Below are 23,005 nucleotides of genomic sequence, written 5' to 3' on the forward strand. Positions count from 1 at the left end.
GCCCATGTCTATCTGATTCCCAAATATTTGGAGAATCTGCAATCGACCTAAAAATACCCGTATTTTTGTAATTGTATTGGAAATGATCAACGTATTTTCCAAAGTCAAAATCTCATAAGTCCGCATTTTCCTTTTTAGATCTAGTATTTGACATCATGCATCTCCCTTCATGCTCGTGACATGAAATTCTTCAATGGCAAAATCTATATCTATATCTATCTATACTATGTTCTCTCCGCAGATCAACAATTTTATGATTTAAATGAGAGCAAGTTAAACTTTTCTTGATAAAAGAAGCTCCGTTCTGAAATTCTCAAATATCTCCCTTCCTTCCTAAATTCACTAAAAATAAGTGGAAAGAAGGAAACCTGCTATCTCATGATTGTTAAAATACCAATTAAGATTTCAACATGAAATTTAGAGAGTAGATCCTCTATTTAAATTATTAACTGAATTGAGCAAGCAAGTGCGATAGTAATAAGATTTCCATGAAAACTCCCAAAGTTGAAATTCCCCGCAAATAATGTGGCAAAGTTTCCCCTCATAGCAGCAAATCAAGAAACTGTCCCCTTCTTGCTTTTTTTTCCTTTCGAAAACTGCTTCAAAATCATGCTTATTATTTGTTTAAATATATTTTATCTACTCATTTATACCACTAAATACTATTTTGAATTATTTTGTTAATGTTTTTTTATATTTATATATGTGTTTATTTTGAAATAAGATTTTCAGAATTTTAATTTGAATTTATTTTAATATTTTCTTATATTTATATATGCATTTATTTTGAAATAATATTTTAATAATTTTATTTAATTATTAATTAGATGGTACAGATTTAATATTTATAAAATATTTTGAATAATAGTCTTAAATTAATAATTTATATTTATTTATAAAGTATTTATAATTTTTTTTATTTTTTAATCAAATTAAGTAATTAAAAATATGTCATAATAAACCATAGTATTATAACAGAACTTATTTACAAGTTAAAAATTTCCATAATAATGTGATTACTAATATGGTTATAATAGAAATCTTATTACAAATTTTAAAATATATATATATTTAACTCATATTAATATTTTTAATAATAATGATAATAATTTTAAAAAATTAGAAAAATTAACTTACTATTTTTTAAAAAATTTGATAAAGTGTGATAATTAGATAAGCGTTTTGAGATATATTGACACAATAATTTAATTTATATTACTGATCTACTATAAACTATATGAAACACTCATATAATTTAATTTATATTACTGATCTACTATAAACTATAAATTAACGGGATTAAATGATAATCGAAAATGAGTTAGGTTGAGTAAACGTTAGGATATTTAGGAATATAAGGAAGTTTAGGATATTAAATTTTAAAGATAATCATTGCACGTGTAATTGGAGATTTGAGTTATCAATTTGTGTTTCTTGATAACAGTTAATTGGAGATTTGAGTTATCCATTTGTGTTTCTTGATAACAGTTATTGATGTTGTTTTGTTGATAGTAGTTAGTGATGTTGTTTTATTATTGGTTTAATAATTGAGTTATGAATAGTTTTCTTACTCTTTAGAATATGGTAGTTGTTAATTTTTTAAAGAATATTAATTTGTTTTTTAATAAAAAATAAAAATTTATGTATATGGATAAATTACATTTTGTTAAAAAATAAGTATTATTGTTATGTTTTTAATTGAAAATGATAAATTGATATTGGTTCAGTCTAATTAATAGAAGAAATGATTTTTTTAGCTGGAATTTTTAATACAATTTTGAGCAAGATTGTGATTTGTGTTGTTTAAAATGCATTTTTGAATAGGTAAATGTATTTAGCACTCTAGAAATCTAGTAAATTCTCAAATTAAACCACTTAAACTTAAAGGTTGTATAACTAACCCATGGCAACGAATTTCTCACTAAAATAAAGTGAGAAAATCTTCCAAAAATCTACTTTAAATATGTTTAAATAATTTTTTATTGCGAAAATAAATTCAGCTCAATAAAAAACAAAAACAACCTAGAAATCCCTTGTTAAAAAACAAAAAAAACTACAGATCTTAAAACTTGATAGTTATAAATCCTGAATTTCAAATAATTCTACCATATTTTTACAAAATTATATTTATGGCTTAAATTTATAATTAAAAAAATCTGTACTAAATTTTTAGCAAAATAAAGTAGAAAAAACAACCATAAAAGGCATTGCGCCTAATAGTTAAACTTGAGGAGATTCGCTGCTCTGAGAAAATAACATAATTACAGCTTCAGATAAAGATGGGCATGTGTTACTGTGGATAAGATGAACTGACAACGATTAGATTGATGCGATCGAGAAAGTCAAACCTGCTGCTATGCGAAGGAAAATCCTATTTTCACCACTATATGATCATTAATGAGCTCTTACATGCGCGGGAGATAGACTTTTATAACATGCGCACGCCGTTTTTATTTTTATTATCTAGTTATAAACATCTATCTCCCGCACATGTAATAGCGCATTAATGATCCTATAGTGCTGGAAATAGGATTCTCCGCTATGTGAAGGTGTGCGGCGATAGTGCTGGAAATAGGATTCTCCGCTATGTGAAGGTGGCCGCCGCACGTGCGCACGCCGGACTAAACCGAATGATATCCCATCAAACTATTTGTCCAGTCACATGACAGAGATGGCACGCCAACTTTTCTGGCAACCTTCAACGAGGATGAGAAATATGTAATCGTACGTCCCTAGGTTTGAATAATTCCTAATATTTCGTTGAAGCCAGGAATTTGCAGTCAATTTAGGATCGGAAAATCACAGAGAATTCTTATGCTTATGCGACCATGTCAAATTTTCCAAATTCAAAATTAGACGTGCGTGTTTCTGCAAATTATCATATCCACACACTGCACAGCACCACGATCTAATCTATGTTATATATAGCCACATGATCTGTGTATACATACCCACTTGCACATAAGATTGCAAATCTCTCTAGTATGTAAAACTGCTGAAGCTGAGCCCTGGTTAGCCCCCCTCGCCTTCACTTGATCACGACATTGCAATTCAGAAATCTTAGAACTGTGGTTGAAACTCAGAAATTGTTAGAATGTTATATCAGATGATGCACCCGTATAGGATGACGGTAATTCCTTCATGTTTGACAACTTCAAGATTCGATGGTACTCTTCTGCATCAAGAATTCCGGGCACCAAAACCAATCAAAATCAATTCGAGTGGGATTCATCACACCGGACTACTTACCGATATGTGGCATGATATCCAAGGAGCAAACTGGTGGAATGGGTTATTAAATCCAATCAATCCACTTTTGAAAGCGGAGATACTTAGATATGGTGATTTCGCACAGTTATGCTATGATGCATTCGATAGTAAAGTTTGCATGAGTTCTTATGGTGGGTGTAAATACAGCCCTGATGAAATATTTTATAGTAATTATAACGTGGCCGGTAATTGGCAAGCTTACTACGGGTATCGAGTCACCAAGTATTTGTATACTGAGACTGATATTATATTGGGGAGGCAGACAGAGCAATCTATTTGGATTGGCTTTATTGCGGTCTGCACAGATGCTCAACAAATACCAAGAGCGGGCCGGAGAGATATTATAATAGCGTGGAGAGGAACCCAAACATCTCAAGAATGGATACAAGATCTCACAGATTTTTTAGTTCCTGGTCGATTATCAACTACTAATGGTCTCAACGAGAAGGGCGTCCGAGTAGAGAAGGGATTTCTAAATTGTTATAATTCTACAGGAGAAACTGCTGGTTCAGAAGTTACAAGACTCTTAGATAAATACAAGGACGAGGCCTTGAGTGTTACTTTAACTGGGCACAGTTTAGGAGCTGCTCTCGCAACCTTATGCTCATATGATGTTAAACAAATTCTGAACTTACATTCACCAGCACGCCCTATACCTGTTACTGTGTTTGCATTCGCCTCTCCACGCGTAGGGAATAGAGCCTTCGCCCAAAGAATGGAAGAACTTGGCGTTAAGGTGCTTCGTTTGGTGAATAAGAACGATATTGTTCCCAAATTTCCTGGACTTATTGTGAATGAGAGTTCATGGGGATGGTTCAGAAAATTGTTGAATTGGCTTCCCTGGGCATATTTTCATGTGGGGGTCGAAGTTATTTTGGACAACAATAACTCCCCCTTTCTGAAACATACCTGCAATCTTGTTAACGCGCACAATTTAGAGGTGTATCTTCACCTGATCGACGGTTATGTAGGAGAGGGTAAACGTTTCATATCTTCTGGAAGAGACCCTGCTCTTGTCAATAAGAGCTGCGACTTACTGATCGAAAACCTTGGCATTCGTCCTCATTGGTTCCAGCAGCAACAGGAAGATGGAATTTGCAAGGCTGAATATGGCTACTCTAGTATTCCCGAAACCCCATGAAGAAATTGTATCGGGCTGTTTCCATGATGTATATGGCCTTTGTTAGCTGTATTTGTCATAGAATGAGGTTGTCAGCCAATCAGTGATCTGTTAGCGAAAAAGTGGTTAGTTGATCATGCAATCCAATGCATTCCAATCATATGTGATCATAAAATAGATAATGCAAATCAAAAGTCCATTGTTATTAGGGCACATGAATATGTTGGATGACCATAATAGTATCTATTATTTTATCATCATCAATTGAAACGGCTGTGGATGCTAAGGCTGTGGGGCAAACAATATGCACTCACGAACAGAGTAATCAATGCTTGTTATATGATAAACGTAAGGTTGCACCGTAAACAATATGTATTTTAACGTAGTGTAATACATGTTATATAAGTTTGGGATATACTCTAGGAAGTATTTAGACCTACATGTCATTATATTGATTGATTGTTAGGTTTTACATTATGTAGCGACAATTATAATTTAAAACTATGAATATTGTGTGTTCGGTATTTAAATATGTATTAATAAATAAAGGATGTTAATCTCATTTAATAAAAAATTATCTAAATTTTAAACAAAATCATTTTCCAGTAAAGTGGAAAAAATATTTATTAATAAATAAAGGAGATTAATTTAATTTAATAGAAAAATATTTAAATTTTAACCAAAATCATTTTCTATTAAAGTGAAAAAATCTATTATAATTAAAGGGATGATATTTAATTATTAAATCTGAATTAAATAATTAGGAATAAAGTAAAATTTACAAATTAATGAAAATATTAGAAATATTATAACATCAAAATTTAGGAAGAAATTATGATAAAAAATTAAAGGATGAAAGATGATTAAAATACTATCAAAAAGTGATTAACCTTGATTTATAAAACCAAAAATATTTATTTATTTTGACTAGCATAAGTAAGACTATCGACATTGTTAAGATAACAATTGATTCTCAAAAGCTTCATAATCAAAGTAGGCATTATACAATTTCCAAAGCACCATGGATTGGAAAAATCCATATCTTTATAGCACTAAGAAGGATGAAGATGAAAGCTAAATTTTTCTTTAAATGTCTTCCAAAAGCCCATATTAGACCTCAATCTTAAAATATTTTTCATAATATCAACCTTCATAACCTTCTAATCCATTAAAACTATGGTGATCATCTAAATAATCCTCTAAATTAAATGTAAACTCAAAGAATATTAACCATCATCATTATTATCATTACCATCAACAATTATACTTTTTTTTTATAAGCTTGGCAGGACTACATCTTCAACATGTCAAATATATCAGGCGAATATGGGGAAAATTGAACTGGTGACTTCACATCAAGGAGTGTCTTAACTCATGACACAATCACCGTCTATCCAAAACCCCATGGACTTTCCATTATCAACAATTATACTTAAAAAAATAACCATCATACTAATTAACTAACTTATCCATTAATTTTAACATTTTTTTATAAAAATTTCACCATGTTCAAAATATAATCTCTTTTTTATTCTTCCTACTAAATAAAAATGTTTTTAAGATATACCCTTTATAGGGATAAATCCTATTAATAACTAGAATTTGAAATACATACAATATTCTAAAAGTAAATAAACTTTAAAAAAATGAGAAATCTCTATTCCTTAAATTTTCACTAACATTGTATACATCTATAACAAGGAAATGTTGTTACTCAATTTCTCCATGCTTATCAATTGTTAAACCAACCGATAATACCACTTCTTAAACCATATTCAAATACATAAAAGGGTCACTAACCATATTCTTTAGTTGTATGCCTTTATTCCTCAACCCTAGCATTTATAATCAAAGTGGTTTCGCTGAACCTCAAGTCATCATCCTATGTTGGTATTTTTGTTGTTGTGCTATAAATGACCATCCGAACTCAAAATCTACGGAGCCCTCCTTTTCCTTTTTAGTTCTAGTACTGCATCATGAACATCTCCCTTCATACTTGTCGCTCTAGTTCATTGTAACAAAATTCCTTAATAGATAAAAAAAAATGGTGTGTTCTCTGCACATGCCAACAATTCCACGACTTAGATGAAAGCAGGTAGAAGTTGTCCAGAGCATAGAATCTCCGTTCTGGCTTCTAAGCGATCTCTATTCTTTCCTGAATTCACTAAAATTGGTGAGATGTGGGAAACCCGCTATCCCATACTTGTTAGATTACCAAATGAGATTTCAACGTGAAGCTCACATAACCTAGATCTTCTATCTAAACCATTAAGTGAATTGAGCAAGCAAGTGCGATGGTAATAGGACCTCCAAGATAACAGCCAAAGTTTAAACTGGCCCTTTAAACAAAAAAAACCGACCCCCTTGTTGCTTTTATTGTTTGTGAATACGGCTTGAAATCATCGTTCTTGATTAGTTGGATATAAATTATTTATTATTTTTTATTGATATTATATTTAGAAAAGAAAAACATTGTTATTATTTATTACATATATTTATATGTTTATTTTGAAGGTTTTTAGAATTTTAGTATATTTATCCATAATTGTTAAATAAATGATAGGATTTAATCTCTATATAATATTCTTAAATATTTTTGGTAGTTGTTAATCATTATAATTATGATATTTTATTAAATTGGTTATTTTAAAAAATGTAATCATAAACTATAGTATTGTAAAAAAGTCTATTTACAAGTTAAAAATCTCCATAATAAAATAGTAGTGAATTTACATCATAAAATATATATATAAATTAATAATAATAATAATTTTAAATTAAAGTTATAATTTAATTATTTTTTAAGAATTTCTTTAACCTTAAAAATGTGAAATGCATTATAAGTGCTTAATGTATATAGACACAATTATTTATTTATATGCTTGAGTTAATTTAAATTATATCAAAAGAAGATTAGTGGATTAATTTATTTGCATGTTTTTTTAGCTCTTTTGGTCTCCACTACTACACAAGATACAACATTTCATAGATACCACTAGCTGGACAAATATAACATGCTTTAAAATACTTGAACCCACACAATTAGCAAAACAAATTGTTCACCAAACCAGTTAAATAAACATCATTAGTAATAAAACCAACACAATCGCATTACCAACAAGCACAGTAGTAATTATTAGATGTACAAGAGATACTTGAACCCACACAATTAGCAAAACAAATTGTTCACCAAACCAGTTAAACAAACATCATTAGTAATAAACACAATCGCATTACCAACAAGCAGAGTAGTAATTATTATATGTATAAGAGTTATTAGACGTCTAAGAGAAATTTAATATTAATTATTATATAATTATAATAATTAGGTTTTATAATATTAAGTTTAAAATATAAGATTTTAATATTGAGTATAATATTAGGGTTTTAGTATTGGGTTTTAATGGTGATGATGATGATGATGATAGTGGTTAACGTCCACTGAGATCAAATTGGTCTATCGGACCTATAATTTTCTTATTTTTTAATTGTTTGGCTCCTTGTCTTTCTTGGCAAGATTGGTGCTGTAGCTTTTTTTTTTCTCTACGGTCTTCCAGCTTCCTTTATCTTGCATCTCCTTCATCTCTTCTGGTTCTTTGGACATTGGTGTCTTAGCTTCGCGATCTATTGTGTTCGTCCTTTTGAAGATAGTCGGAGAAGAAGTTTGGTCTGGGAGATCTGATTTGTTGTTAAATGTAGATTTATTTTGTGGGGCATTCGAATCCTGATAACTGTTGATGCTTGAGGGGTTGTAGAGTTCACTTTTTTGTTGTTGGGCAGGGCTTTCTCCCTGCTTGTCTTGAGAGTTGTTTCTTTCTTGCCCGATTTCTTGTGATTCAGAGTTTTCTCTAGAGTATTCTTCTTTGATGACAGTGTAGTGTTCTTTTTGTGCTCCTTCCCACCATGTAGATCTGTGGTGGTTTTTTCTAGCAGAATTTTTCTGGGAGGCTTTTGGGCAATTTTTGGCTAGATGGCTTGTTTCAAAGCAGGATCGACATTGAAAGAGGACACTTTCATAATCGAGTTTCTGGTTCCACACATAGTCTTTACTTGTTAGATTTATTTCAGCTGGGAATTCGACATTGAAGTCCATTTCCATGCAAATGCGCACATAGGTGGTTTTGGCATATTCATTTGTTTCTGGGCACCTGCAGTAAAATTTCCCAATTGCATTTCCAATGGCTTTTAGCGATGAGAGATTCCAGAGATGCAAGGATAGGATTGGCAATCTCACCCAAACTGGTGCTGAGATTATGACTGCTGTTGAGGGATCGAATGATGGGTTCCATGTCTTTATGAATAGGCCTGAGTTTTCCCAAAACCAAGGGGTGGAACCTAGAATACATTGTCTGCTTTCATGATTTTCAAAATCTACTATAAAGAAACCCCTAGCACAAGGGTAGATATTAATTTCATCAAAAATGACAGGCTTCCATACCTCTGAAATCCAATTGTGGAGAGCTGTCAGCCGCAGCCAAAAACCATTGAACCGACAGATTATGGCACTTTTAGAAAACTTCAAAGCCTCATCGAGTGAGGCCTGGACCACCTGGACAGTGGGAGCTGAGGCTTCACTGACGATATGAGCATTTGCTTGCCCCCTCCAGAAGCGGACGGAACTAAGCCAGCAACTATTTTCGCGAAGCTGGGAGGCTTATTTTACTTGCCCGTAGAACCCAGCCGCAGAAAAATAAGACAGAAGATTAGATCTAGATCTAGCCACAGAAGATTAGATCTAGAACCCAGCTTCAAAGAAATAAGGCAGAAAATTAGATCTAGATCTAGATCTTATGGCTATTTTCATGGTAAGTAGACATAAATAAAACATTCAAGAAAATGAATAAATTTCAATCAAAATTATAACCATAATTTTTTTTTATTATTTAATAAATTATTTAAATACTATTCTTAATATTATTAATAAAATGATTAAACTTTAATATTAACATCAAATTATTAGATGTATTAATATTAAGTTTAAATTTATTAATATTAACTTTGATTTTAATATTAAAATTAAACCAAAGCACTATACTATTAAATATAAGCTTAAAATCAATATTATTAAATTTAATATTAAAAAAATATTAAAAAATAGTAAGAAAAATAAACATAATATTAATATAACCTAAAACCTAATATTGAAATGTGAAACTTGGTCAGAAATCATTACTGAATTCCCTAAATCGTAGAGATTATAGGAGTCTTCCTACTTGAAAATAATATGGGTAAGTTATCTTCGAATAAATCAATATACACGCCAAACAAGGGAACTATATGGAGAGGATGTTAGTATCTTAATAGTACAACAAACCGTTAATATTCCCAAGAAGTATAGATAGAGGTTGTTGGTATCTTAATAGTATTGGAGAAATCTCTGTGCCTTCATTCTTTACTTGTCCTACCACTCTTACTTTCTTGAGGCTGTTAGTATCTTAATATTATTGGAGAAATTTGTGTGTCATCATTTTTTACTTGTAATACCACTCTTACTTTCTTTAGGTTGGGCTGTTATATAAAAGTGATTATATTTAATATTAATACTAATAATTGATTAGAAGCAGGACTCTAACATTGCATGTTTTATTACGTGAATATATGTGTTTGTTTTTAATGAGATGAAAAAATATATTTTTAATAATAGAATTAATTATAGGTTTTAAGAAATTCGTATTATAGATCTTATTATTTATGTAAAGTGTTATTTTAATTTATATGTAGGTTATCTAGTGGGTTAGTCTTATTAATAATCTAAAGCAGTATGAAATGTTAAAGACATCTATAAAAATAGATGACTAAGTAGCTATCCAAACTATTGTAAGAATAATTATTTCACGTCGTTTTACAGTGTCGCCGCACACCGCCATGACGCTTCAAATTCCAAACAGTCACCGTCGCCTGATCACATCGCCTCATCTCGTCAGATTTGAAAGGAAAAAACTGATTAGAATGTGAAGAGGCAGCACTCCCTAGAAAATTATTTGTTTAATTGATGTAACCGACTTAATTTATGCTGTAAATAGAAGGATCATCGAGAGGCATGCATCATCCACTCTCGGATTTCCTTCTTGTTTGTGTAATTCAGCAGCTGTAGTTGAGATTTACTGAGTTCTTGGTCTGCTCTATTTCTTTCATCTGGTATCCTAGCTTACGCTAAGAGAAATATTGAATATGTTCCTGTGTGAGGTCGACATTTCTGCCATTCCAAGGGTGTCGTTCTTTGAAGAGTGTTGTTGTATTATTTTACTTGGAGATTCACATTCTCTTATAGTTTCCTTTTATCTGTTTTCTCACCTTCACTAAACATCTACTTGGAAGACAGAGCAGTTCGGTGGAACAGTTCAGGTGAGCGTTCGGTCACGTTAAGAGATTCGCGAGACACCTTTTTGATCCATTAGATCAGAAGGAATCAATATGTGGCTATGACAAGTCTCGTTTCTAAAGGGACCAGAGCAATTCGTTGAAGGTCAAACATGCAAAGGTGATGTGGGTAATTTTTTTCTCAAATCCCTTTGTAATTTTGAGAGGGAGTATTGTTTCAAGTCATATTGAAAACATGCTTTATCCTTGGGAAGTTTTTTTTTTTTAAATGATTCATATGTTGTATAAATAAAAGGTTTATTAAGGGAGTATAAATGTTTTAAAGACATAAGAGGGTGTTTTAAACTATTTGGAAGGGTATTTGGAAGTCATCTCCATCATTTTTAAAAGTAACTGAAAATAACACAGTGTAAAAGTTCTTTTAAATTTTATTTTAAGATTCAATTATTTGTCACATATTTATATTAATTAGTCAATTCCTATTTTAACTATGAAAAGTTAAAAGTTATGATTCTTGGTTTATTTGAGGTAGAGCGTTGTTGGGTTATCATGATCTTTGGGGATTTGTTACTCATGGGTATCCAAAGTCTGTCAATGAGGTAGCTGAGATGGTTCTTACAAATATTGAATGAACGTTGTTGACAGAGAACAGAAAGAAGGAAAATACACCTCTTGGCCTTATTCAACAAGGATTAGATGATGTGTTACTTTCAAAAATCTCAAATGTAGATTCGTCAAAGAAGGCATGCGACACTCTTGAAACATGTTATGAGGGTGTAGAAAAACTAAAGAATGTCAAGTTGCAGAATTTGAGAAGATATTTTGAGAATCTGAAAATGAAAGACAATGAAGCCGTGGATGATTTTATGACTCAATTCATGAGTGTTGTTAATCAATTGAGACAATATGGCAAACACCTCTCAAACAAGAGAGTGATCAAGAAGGGCCTTCAAAGTTTGTGAAATAAATTTGAAGTGATTGTTGTATCCATAGAAGAGTTCAAGGACACAAGTCAAATGCAAATTGAAGAGTTGACTGGTTCGTTTATTTCACATGAATCGAGGATGTCAAGATATGATGATAGCACGTTGGAGAATGCCTTCAAAATTAAACTACAATTTAATAGAGGAAAATGCAGAGGAAGATTGAGTAATAGAGGAAGAGGAGGCAGACTAGTTGATCAAAGGCATCCGCGAGATAATTATGATCATGAAAAGAAATCTCATCAATGTCTTTCTAATTTAAGGGGGAGTAATAGTATAACGTGGCATCGAGGAAATCAAAGGTATGATATGTCTTAAGTTCAATGTTATTATTGCAAAAGATATGCCCATTTTGATACTAACTTATTGAAGAGTAAAATAGATGTTGGTAAGAAACTGCACACATCTCAAAAGAATTTGACGATAATCAGAAGCAAGTGTTTATGACTTGTAACATGACTCCAGAATATTTAAATGATATTTGGTTTTTAGATAGCGGCTGCAACAATCAGATGACTAGAAACAAATATTCGTTTTCCAATATAGACACTGGTATTCAGTCTGAAGTCATGTCGAGTAATGATATTAAGGTATGCATTAAAGGTAAAGGAGTGATTGTTGTTTAAATTAGAGATGGTTATAGAAGAAAAATTGATGATGTGTATTATGTACCTAGCTTAAAATCCAATTTGTTGAGCGTTGGACAACTCATAGAGAAAAGGTATAGAGTGTTATTCAAGAATAATGTTTGTACTATCATTGACAAATATCCAATCAAGTCACTGATAGAAAGAGTAGAAATGACAAAGAATAGGATGTTTCTTCTTATAATGAGAAATGAATTATCTCCCTCCTTGAATGCTTATAAAACTAATAATTTCAACGAATCATTGTTATGGAATTTAAGATATGGTCATTTATATTTTGGTGGTCTAGATTTGTTGCAGAACAAAAAAATGGTGAAAGGGTTACCTAGTATTCAATAACCAATGTTTAATTTTTAACTTTTATTGAAGACTACAATCGAGAAACATGGGTTTATCTTCTGAAACATAAATCTGAAGCATTTTATGTATTTAAAAGATTTGAAGCTATGGTTAAAAAGGAAAGTGGAAAGCATAATAAAATTTTGAGATCAGATAGAGGCGGTGAATATACATTAACATATTTCATTGAGTTTTGTCAATTGCATGGAATCAAGAGGCAGTTTACTGCATGTTATACTCCACAAAAAAATGGAATAGTTGAAAGGGAAAATCGAACTATTATGAATATGGCTCAAGGTATGTTGAAGGAAAACCATCTACCAAATGAACGCTGGGGAGAAGCAATAGCTTGTGTTGTTTATATTCTTAACAAAAGTCTGAATAAGAGCGTAAAGGACCGAGTTCCCAAGGAAGCCACAAATGGTAAGAGTTGTCATATATCTCATTTAAGAATTTTTGGATGCGTTGCTTATGCACATGTTCCTAAAGAATTGAGAAAGAAGTTATATGATAGAAGTGAGAAATCATGTATCTTTGTTGGATACAGTAAGGAATCTAAAGCATATAGACTCTATAATCCCATCACCAAGAAATATATTATCAATAGAGATGTTGAATTCAAGGAAGAAGAAGCTTGGGATGGAAGCATAGATAAATATGTTGTAGAGGGAGTCGTATTATCTAATGGAGATGATAATGAATATGAGACAGAAGTACAAGGTGGACAATCGATTCAATATGCACCTATTGCAAGCACTTCAACAAGTCAATCACCAAGAGTTAGTCAATTAGAACTCAGAACATCAAGAAATCAAGAACGTGACGAACCATGAGTTTATGGTGGACAACAAACAACAACATCTTAGGTGAGTAATGAATCTAATCCTTCAATAGCTACATTAAAGAATAGAATCCAAGGTCATAATACTGGAAGTCTAGAGGAATTGTATGAGTTAATGATGAAATAGATCAAGTTTCAAATTTTGCATTACTTAGATATGATACAGTAAATTTTAATGAAGTTGTGAAAGAAAAAGTTTGGATAAAAACCATGGTTGAATAAATTGATGCTATAAAAAGGAATAATATTTGGGAACTTTTAGATTTTAATAAAGGTAAAAATACTAAAGGTGTTAAATCGATTTATAAAACTAAATTGAATGCTAAAGGGGAAATTGAAAAACATAAAGCAATACATGTAGCTTGGCGGTTCAGTCAACAACCTGGTATTGGTTATAATGAAACATTTGCACTTGTAGCTAGACTTCACAAAATAAGAAAGGTAGTAGCTATTATTGCACAAAATAAATGGAAAATATATCAGATGGATGTTAAGTATGCATTTTTAAATGGTTTTTTGGAAGAAGGTTTATGTGAAACAACCTCATGGATATGAAATTGATTATCGAGAAGATAAAGTTTACAAATTAAATAAATCATTATATGGATTGAAACAAGAACCGCGAGTATGGTATAGTAGAATTGATGAATATTAGGAGTCCAAGTGAGCCATCTTTGTATTAAAAAGTAAATGAGGAAGGTAAAATTTTGATTCTGTGTCTATATGTTGATGATTTTGTTTTCACTAGAGATCTCTCAATAGATGATTTTAAGACAAGCATGAAAACATAATTTGATATGACTGATTTAGGCCTAATGAAATATTTTCTTGGTATTGAAGTAAATCAATCTGAAGATGGTATTTTCATTTGTCAATAAATGTATACAAATGATATATTGAAAAGGTTTAGGATGGAAAAATGTCAGCCAATTGTAACCCCAATTGAAATTGGTACAAAAATCAGTAAGGATGATCAAGGTTCAAATATTTATCCAACCTTTTTTAAACAATTGGTTGGAAGTCTTATCTATTTGACTGCAACAAGGCCCAATATAACGTTTGTTGTAAGTTTAATTTGGAGATTCATGGAGTCTTTGAAGAGTACCCATTAGCTAGTTATAAAAAAGATTTTAAGATATGTTGCTAGAACAAGAAATTATGGTATCTTGTATACATATATTTAGATTTTAAACTGACTCGATATACATATAATGATTTTGTAGGAAATATTGATGATAGAAAGAGCACATCTGGGTATGTATTCAGTTTTGGTTCAGGTGCAGTTTCATGGGCCTAAGTGAAGCAATCCATTGTGACTCTATCATCAGCTGAAGCAGAGTATGTTGCAGCCACAACAACAACATGTAAAACTCTGTGGATGAGAAGAATTTTGAAATATTTGTTGCATGAATGGAAAGAACGACTTAGATTTTCTATGACAAAAAATATGCTATTGCATTATCAATAAATCATGTTTTCCATAAGAAGAGTAAACATAATGATACGAGGTATCATTTCATTCGAGAATTAGTAAGAAATAATGAAATATATATGGAGTTTTGCAGATAAGAAGACTAGTTTGTAGACATATTTACGAAACCCTTGGGAAAAGAATTGTTTGAACCTCACAAGAAAAACATAGGGGTATGTATGACGTAACGACATTTTGATGTAATAGAAAAGTTTTGTTCTTTTATCTTTTTGTGAAATAATTAAGGGGGAGAATGTAAGAATAATTATTTCACACTGTCTTCCTCTGTCACTGCACACCACCATTATGCTTCAAACTCCAAAAAATCATTGCCACCTGATCACACCACCTCAGCTCGTCGGATTTGAAAGTGCAACAACGATTCAAATGTGAAGGGGAAGCACTGCCTAGAAAATTATTTGTTTAAATGAAGTAACCGACTTAATTTTTTCTATAAATAGAAGGATCAGCAAGAGGGAAACATGATCCACTCTCAGCTTTATTACTTGTTTGTGTAATTCAGCAGTTGTAGCTGTGATTTACTAAGTTCTTAGTTTGTTCTATTTCTTTCATCTATGAAATATAATATAACATTGAATAGCTTTACTGTAATTACAATCATGAAACTCCCAGTAATTATAAACACAAGGAAAACCCAAAAGTAAATTGCTATATACAAAAAAAATTTAAACAAAAAAATGAACCTAGTAGATGTATTCACTGTTAGCACAGAAAAACACTAAGAAATTTAATATCAGGGAAATTTAATTGAAAACATTTCTAACCAAAAAACTAATAGGTTAAGCGTCATCTCAACTAGTAAATAGTATAGAACCATTAGAAATTGTAGTTCTATCCACAACCTGGTGCTAATACTCATAAGTTCCACCAAAAGTGACATCATTCTTATGGCTACTTGAATTCATAGGATTGCGCCTAAATATAGATTGGAAAGATGAATCTCATTTTCCCCATAATCAAACGAATGTAGAAAAAATATAATCCACATAACAAAGCTCACTGGCTTAGCTTGTATAAAACACATCAACCATGGAAAGAACATATTAAAATATAAGAATTAAGAAGGATAAAGATATGACTGATAGTTTAATGATATATATGTTTATTGAGGCATCTTCACATAATTAGTATGATATCTCAAATAGTTCTCTCCTTTTACCCTGAATTCACAATACCATACCTAATTCTCTTAACTTTGTGAGTTATATCATCAACATAGCAATGTTAGTTGTATAAACTACAATAGCCAACAGATGGAAGATTTCTCTAGTCTAATTAGTCTAATTATAAATTCTAGAGATTCGTGAAGAGAGATATGTTCATTTTATATCCTTTAAGGAACTAAGTAGCTTACATCCTCATAGCATTTGAAATATGGCCTATAATGGGTTAAAAACCTTTTAAAATTGGTGGCCAATCTCCTCTAATAGCTAGTGCGTAGCTTGTAGCACCTCCAGTGCTTCATAAAAAATTATTAGCATCAACGGGATAGTTTAAGAGCTATCAGCTTTAGCGTTTAAAGTTGTTAAAGTTGAAGAGTTTGCTCCTCATGAAGACCATACATTGAATTGAATGATTGTACATCGAGCCACATTGTGTTTTGAAATGATCCATCGCCTTAGAGGAAGTAGAAAATAATGGAGAATATGTATTATTGGAGAGAGCTTGTTTCACAGTTGTGTGTGTGTCCTAGATTAAGATTAGTTCCTATTTTATAGGAGAGAGTTCTAATCTCCCTAAAGTTATGTAAACTTATATATTTGTGATTTTATAATTAATTGAATATAACGGTTCTACTTGGGTAGAATCCAAGTGCAGCTTGCTCACTTGTGAGCTGCTAGTTTCAGTGTATAAGATTCATCTTCGATTTTTAATATGGTATCAGAGCTAGTGAGCCAAGGTGGCTAAATTGAGTGCTTTTGTGGAGAGTTGAGAGCCTTGGTGGCTAGAGAGCCTTAGTGGGAGTGTGGAGCCTTTGTGGCTGAATTGAGAGCGGAGTTAAGAGCCTTGGTGGCTAAATAACTAAGATCCTTAGTGGCAGGAGAGAGGCACTCTCAAGAGAGCCTCAGTGGCGAAGGAACTGTTGCAAAATTCATTATTTTTTTCCTCTGCAGATCCATCTCAGCAAATTTTTATTCCAACATTTATGTACTAGTCAACAAAGGGAATAGTGCAACACTTTCCCCTTAATCCCATGCTTATCGGGGTTTCCTTACATGAATCACATCCATTGCGGTTCAAAAGCGTAGACACGATACCCTAATCTCGCGCTGGTCGTGGTGAGTTGGAAGATCATGGTGGATCATTGGCATATTGGTGTAGTGGTGAGTTGGATGTTGGATCTTTAGCTTATATTAGGGTTTGTGTAGATTGTGGTGATCGCTTTGGCTGTAACAGTCGCCTACCCTCGTGCCATCGCCATTCGTGGAGAGTGCTGAAACACATCATCGCTGAAACAATAGTGTGATGTGGATCTACGTTAGGGAAGCAATGGTGCCTATTCATGCTTTTGCGAATCGGAAAGTGTGGTGATTTGTGGTGAGCTCGTAGATCAAAATCTTTGAAACTCGAGATCGATTGGTGGATTTTGACTATAAAAAATTGTTGGAGATCATAGAGAGGATTGTTGTGAGATCCTTTGTTTTTTGGTACGTCTTTTGTGTTTCCTCCACACAGAGCAAAGAGTGCAAGTTCTGACAAGACCTTGATCAATCTGTAATATCCCTCCCCTTAATAATAAATAATAAATAATAAATAATACAAAATACAAAATAAATAAAAATAGTAATAACTATACTAAATCTCTAAATAAGAATAAAAAGAAATAAAACAAAGAAAACAATAAAAAAATCAGTAAAGCTATGAAAAAGAAGAAAATAAAACAAGAAAGCTAAAAATCAAAAGAAAAGTAAAGAAATAAAACAAGAAAGCTAAAAATCAAAGTCGCATGTAGACACATGGAGTGTGTGCATGTGGTTCCCATCCAATGTTTGTTCTATTTAATAGATGGTGAGGAAGATGAGAGGCATTCTCGGCTTTCCATCTTTCCGAGTTCCTATCTTTCATTCTCTTGGGAGAATAGTGTTCTAAGATTTAGGAATCACTAGCAGTATTACATTGATTGAGGGCTCGGGGATGTCCAGTTGTAGCAAATCCTTGCACAATTGAGCCTACGGTTGGGTGGAGAGTTGTCCCCAAAACCTTGTTGTCATCTGGCAGACATCAATCACAGGTAATATAGATATGTACTTATTTGTTGATTCTGATTTTAACAAGGAAATTAATTTTATATTTACTTTGGGTTGTTACATATGGTATCAGAGCAAGTTTCAACCCTTAAGGCCTATGGGCATCTTAGAAAAAAATTTATTTTGTTCGGATTTTTAACTTAACTTGTTTTCAAAGTTACAAGATGGTTACTTGTTTTCAAGAATTCCAATTATTTCATGATGGTTTATTCGAATGAACAAATAATTATTGTGACGGTATTCGAACACTTAACCAGCAACATAATTGAACTTTTAAAAGGATTACAACAAAATTTCTTAAGAAAAGATTTGTGTTTCTCGGTGATTATTTTATATTATTTTCCCTAAATTTATAATTGGCATAAAATAAAATGTTTTATGGTTAATATATATTATATTGCGGAGACATATATATAATTGAAATTTATAATAACTTATAATTATGTTTTAAAGTAAGATTTGAATTCTGGAATTTAATAGTCGGGATTTCAGGCGGAGATGAGGGTTTCAGGAGTGGGAACGGATTCGACCGTGGGTAGACGGTAGGGTTTCAGAGACGCAGGAACGCAGCAGAGAAAGAGCAGACCGAAGCGGATTAAGGAGAGCAGGCAACAGTAGAGGTTACGGCTGGGTAAATTCGAAGCTTTAAGAAAAGATTGAAGAAGAATAGAGGGTGGGGAAGGACTGAGAGAAGTAATGGGAGAAAGGCAGGGGAGGGGAGAGATCCCCTCCTACAGAAATGCAATGTTAGGAAATACAGGGAATGAAGATGGGCAAGGGAGGGTGCGGGAAATAAGCAGGGAAACACCAGTCTTGGGAAACAAATGGCAAGCAAGGATGATAAACAGGTGCCTTCCTAGGGCACAGAAAAAGCCACGGTATGTGATTCCAAATAATAAATTGGAGAATTACCGCTGCTACATGAGAGATCACGCTTTAATCTGCAAGTTTATAGGATACTGGCCATCTGAAAAGGACCTCACGAGATGGATTCAGCAGAGATGGAGACCAAGAGGGCATATAGATCTCAAACTGGGGGCCAAGGGATTCTTTACAGTCATCTTCGCAAACCTAGAGGATAAGGAAAGGGTTTTTGAGGAGGGACCACACTTCATGAACAATGCGGGTTTGTTCATACGATATTGGGAAGATAGATACAACCCTGATGAGGAGAAAATAATGGCAGCCCCGATATGGGTCAGATTATTTGGGCTACCGGATGAATTTTGGGATCCTGAAATATTGGAAGGAATTGGAAATTCGATTGGTACTTTTGTAAAGGTGGCAGAATCGACGAAAAGAGGAAAATATACTTCTTATGCAAGGATCTGTGTATACATGAACATAGCAGACCCTTTACCGGAATCCATTGAGCTTGAATATCAGGATGAAATATGGCAGCAGCCCATAGATTACGAACATATACCGTTCAGGTGTAGGAGATGCCACGTATATGGACATCTAGCAAGGGAATGTCCACAAAATCGAACAGTGGAGGCAGAGAAGGACAACAGGGAGGAAATAAGGAAAGGAGAAGGATCTGGAGGGGAAGAAAATGAATTCAGGGAGGTACAGAGGAGAAGGAAGCCAAATCCGGGAACATCAAAACCTCAATCCAAGGAAACAAACTCATCAATCGAAAGTCAAAACAAGTTCAAAATCCTTCAAGAGGAAGAAGAGGAGAACGAGGGAGAAAAACAGGAAAAAGAGGTTAATGAGACAACTCCAATGGAAATCATAAAGGATGGAAAAAGAAAAAGCATGAGCCCAAGCAGAGAAACTGAAGGGGAAGCGGGAGGAAGACAAGAGAATATAGCAGAACAATCAATGACAGGTCCGGAGAATATAAAAGAAGTGGGTACAGAGGAAGAGAAGATAATGAAGAAATTACTCAATGAATGGAAAAAATTGGACGAAAGATTCATCCCGGAAAAAGAGAAACAGTTGTATAAAGAAACCTTTCAAAGATATAAGGAGAAGAAGGGAGGATTTACAGAAAACAGGCCAGATCAAGCAGGAAACCAGGAATCCCAAAGCCTAGAAGGGGACGGCCATGGTAAGGGTGGAAGGAAAAAAGGGAGAAGAACGATAAATGAATCAATCCAAGCAGTGGGAGAGATTCTAGTAAATTCAGGAAGGGTGATACCTCTGTCAGAGGTATTTCAACAAACTTCTAAAAAGTTTTAAATGATTGTTACAAGCTGGAATATTAGGGGACTAAATAGTAAAGGGAAACAGAGATATTTGAAAGAAAGAGTGAAGAAAGATAAGCCAAGCATTATGGTAATTCAGGAAACGAAAATGGAATGGCAGCAGCTGGCAGAAATTGTAAAGAAACTGAAATTAGGATACGAGGTTATGGCCCTGGATGCAGTAGCAACAGCAGGGGGTTTGGCTATCTTGTGGAACCCGGAGGAGGTAATTTTTGAAAATTGGTTTAGTCTGCCTAGAATCCTTTCAGGCCTTTTTAGATTAGTGGGGATGGGGGAAAGAATCCTTATCACAGGAGTATATGGGCCCCATAATTATAGAGAACGGAAAGATTTCTTGAAGAATATCCACACCATGAGAAGCTTAATCCCGAATACTCCTTGGATAATAGGAGGGGACTTCAATATGATAAGGGATCTAGGAGAAAAGAGAGGGGGAATAAGGAGGGAGGACCAGAACATGGAGGAGTTCAACGACATGATTAGGGACCTGAGGTTAGTAGATATCCATACAACTAATGGGGTCCATACCTGGAATAATCGAAGAGGAGGACAGAATCAAATCGCTTCTAGACTGGATAGATTCCTGCTTTCAGAGCAAATTTTGAATCGCGATGTGTTTATTGAAGCTAAAATCCTTCCTAGCCTTGGTTCTGATCACTGGCCCATAAGATTAGATATCGATATCAAGAAGGTTAAGGGGAAGAAGCCCTTCAGGTTCGAATCTTTCTGGCTTAGAGACCCCCAATTCATAAAGAAATTGGAGGATTGGTGGAATCAGAGCACTATCAGGGGTAAGGGGAAAATGCATACTATACAATTGAAGCTCAAGGAAATTAAAAAGAGAATAAAAGAATGGAATAGGAAAGAATTTGGGAACATTATGGAAGCAAAGCAGAAATTAGAAGGAGAAATGGAGGAAATCCAGCAAAAAATAATCCTGGAAGGAAGGGACGAAGAGAAGAGTATGGAGGAAGGAAGAATAATAAGCCAGTTGGAAGAGAGAAGGAAACAAGAGGAGATTCTGTGGAGACAAAAATCAAGGATAAAATGGTTAAGGGAAGGAGAAAGGAATACAAAATTCTTCCATCAAGCTATGATCCAAAACAGACAGAGAAATAGAATCTTTTCTATTAAAAATGCTGAAGGAGAAAGAGTAATAGAACAGGAGGATATAGAAAAGACTCTAGTTGATTACTATAAAGGGATCCTGACAAAAAATCAAGGGGATAGAGGAGAAGCAATAAATAATATTTGCAGGGAGATACCAAGATTAGTAACAGAGGAGCAAAACAAAGCATCAATGCGGGCAGTAACCATGGAGGAGTTAAAAGAAGTAGTGATGAATATGAGCAGGAACAAGGCTCCAGGTCCGGATGGGTATACAGTGGAATTCTTCCAGGCTAGCTGGCATTTTATAGGAAAGGATATATTGGAGGCTGTGGAAGAATCACGAATGAAACAGCGACTATGGCCTGGAATTAACTCGACCTTTCTGACCCTGATTCCTAAAAGTAATACCTCGGAGGAGCCATAGGGCTTTAGACCCATAGCCCTGTGTAATGTCATCTACAAGATTATATCCACTCTGATTGCGAAAAGGTTGAAACCTCTCCTACCCAACTTAATTGTGCCTGAGCAGACTGGCTTTGTGGAGGGTCGGCAAATCTTGGATGGTATAGTGGTATCTCAGGAGGTGATACACTCCCTAAAGGTGAAAAAACAGAAAGGGATGCTAATGAAGTTGGATTTATCCAAGGCCTATGATCGATTGAACTGGGACTATCTCAGAGCGGTTTTGGGAGCTTTTGGTTTTGAGAGCAGGTGGATTGAATGGATAGTCAGCATGATCTCTACTCCGAATTTCTCAATTTTGGTCAATGGTATTCCTACAGATACGTTTAATGCCACCAGGGGAATTAGGCAGGGGGACCCAATTTCCCCATTCTTATTCATCTTGGCTGTGGAAGGATTAAGTAGAAAACTCAAAAAGGAAGTAAGCGAAAGGAGAATCAGAGGAATCAGGCTGTGGGGGAATAATCTGATCATCACACATCAACAGTTTTTTGATGATGTGATGCTATTTGGAGAAGCGTCGCTCAAGGAGGTGAGAAATTTCAAGAAGGTCTTAGAAGTCTTCATGAGCGCATCAGGTATGGAGATTAACAAAGATAAATCTTGTACTTTCATATTTAATTCGCCTGAGTCTATCAAAGCCCATTTAACCAGAATTCTAGGTTTTAGACAGGGAGAGTTACCCACTAAGTATTTGGGTATCCAACTGGATATAAACCCTAACCGGATAAAGAATTGGCAGAGCTTGTTGGAAAAAATCAGGAAAAGATTAGCTAGTTGGTCTTTCAGATCGATGAACATTGCAAGCAGAATTGTCCTATTAAAATCGGTCTTATTATCTATCCCCATATACCCCCTGTCTATTATGGGCGCTCCCAAAGGAGTTTTTTCCAAAATGAGAGAGATAATGGGAAAATTTCTATGGGGGGGTCCCAAGCAACAGAAGAAGTGGACTCTGG

General features: G+C 33.6%; 1 protein-coding gene and 1 pseudogene across 1 annotated transcript; both read left to right on the forward strand.

The window, feature by feature from the left end:
- The first annotated feature begins 3,124 nt into the window (after positions 1–3,124).
- On the forward strand, positions 3,125–4,411 carry LOC149214215 (phospholipase A1-Igamma2, chloroplastic pseudogene; annotated as a pseudogene).
- A 14,546-nt stretch (positions 4,412–18,957) lies between these two features.
- Positions 18,958–22,008, forward strand: LOC149214216 (uncharacterized). Its single transcript, XM_089389328.1, has 3 exons — positions 18,958–20,418; positions 20,554–21,436; positions 21,620–22,008. Exons 1-3 carry the CDS (start codon positions 18,958–18,960, stop codon positions 22,006–22,008), a joined length of 2,733 nt encoding a protein of 910 aa, XP_089245454.1.
- Positions 22,009–23,005: the final 997 nt, after the last annotated feature.

This window comes from Pinus tabuliformis, chromosome 1_1 (genome assembly GCF_031772625.1).
Source record: "Pinus tabuliformis cultivar Carrire ecotype Pingquan chromosome 1_1, CPIR1, whole genome shotgun sequence".
Taxonomy (NCBI): Eukaryota; Viridiplantae; Streptophyta; class Pinopsida; order Pinales; family Pinaceae; genus Pinus; species Pinus tabuliformis.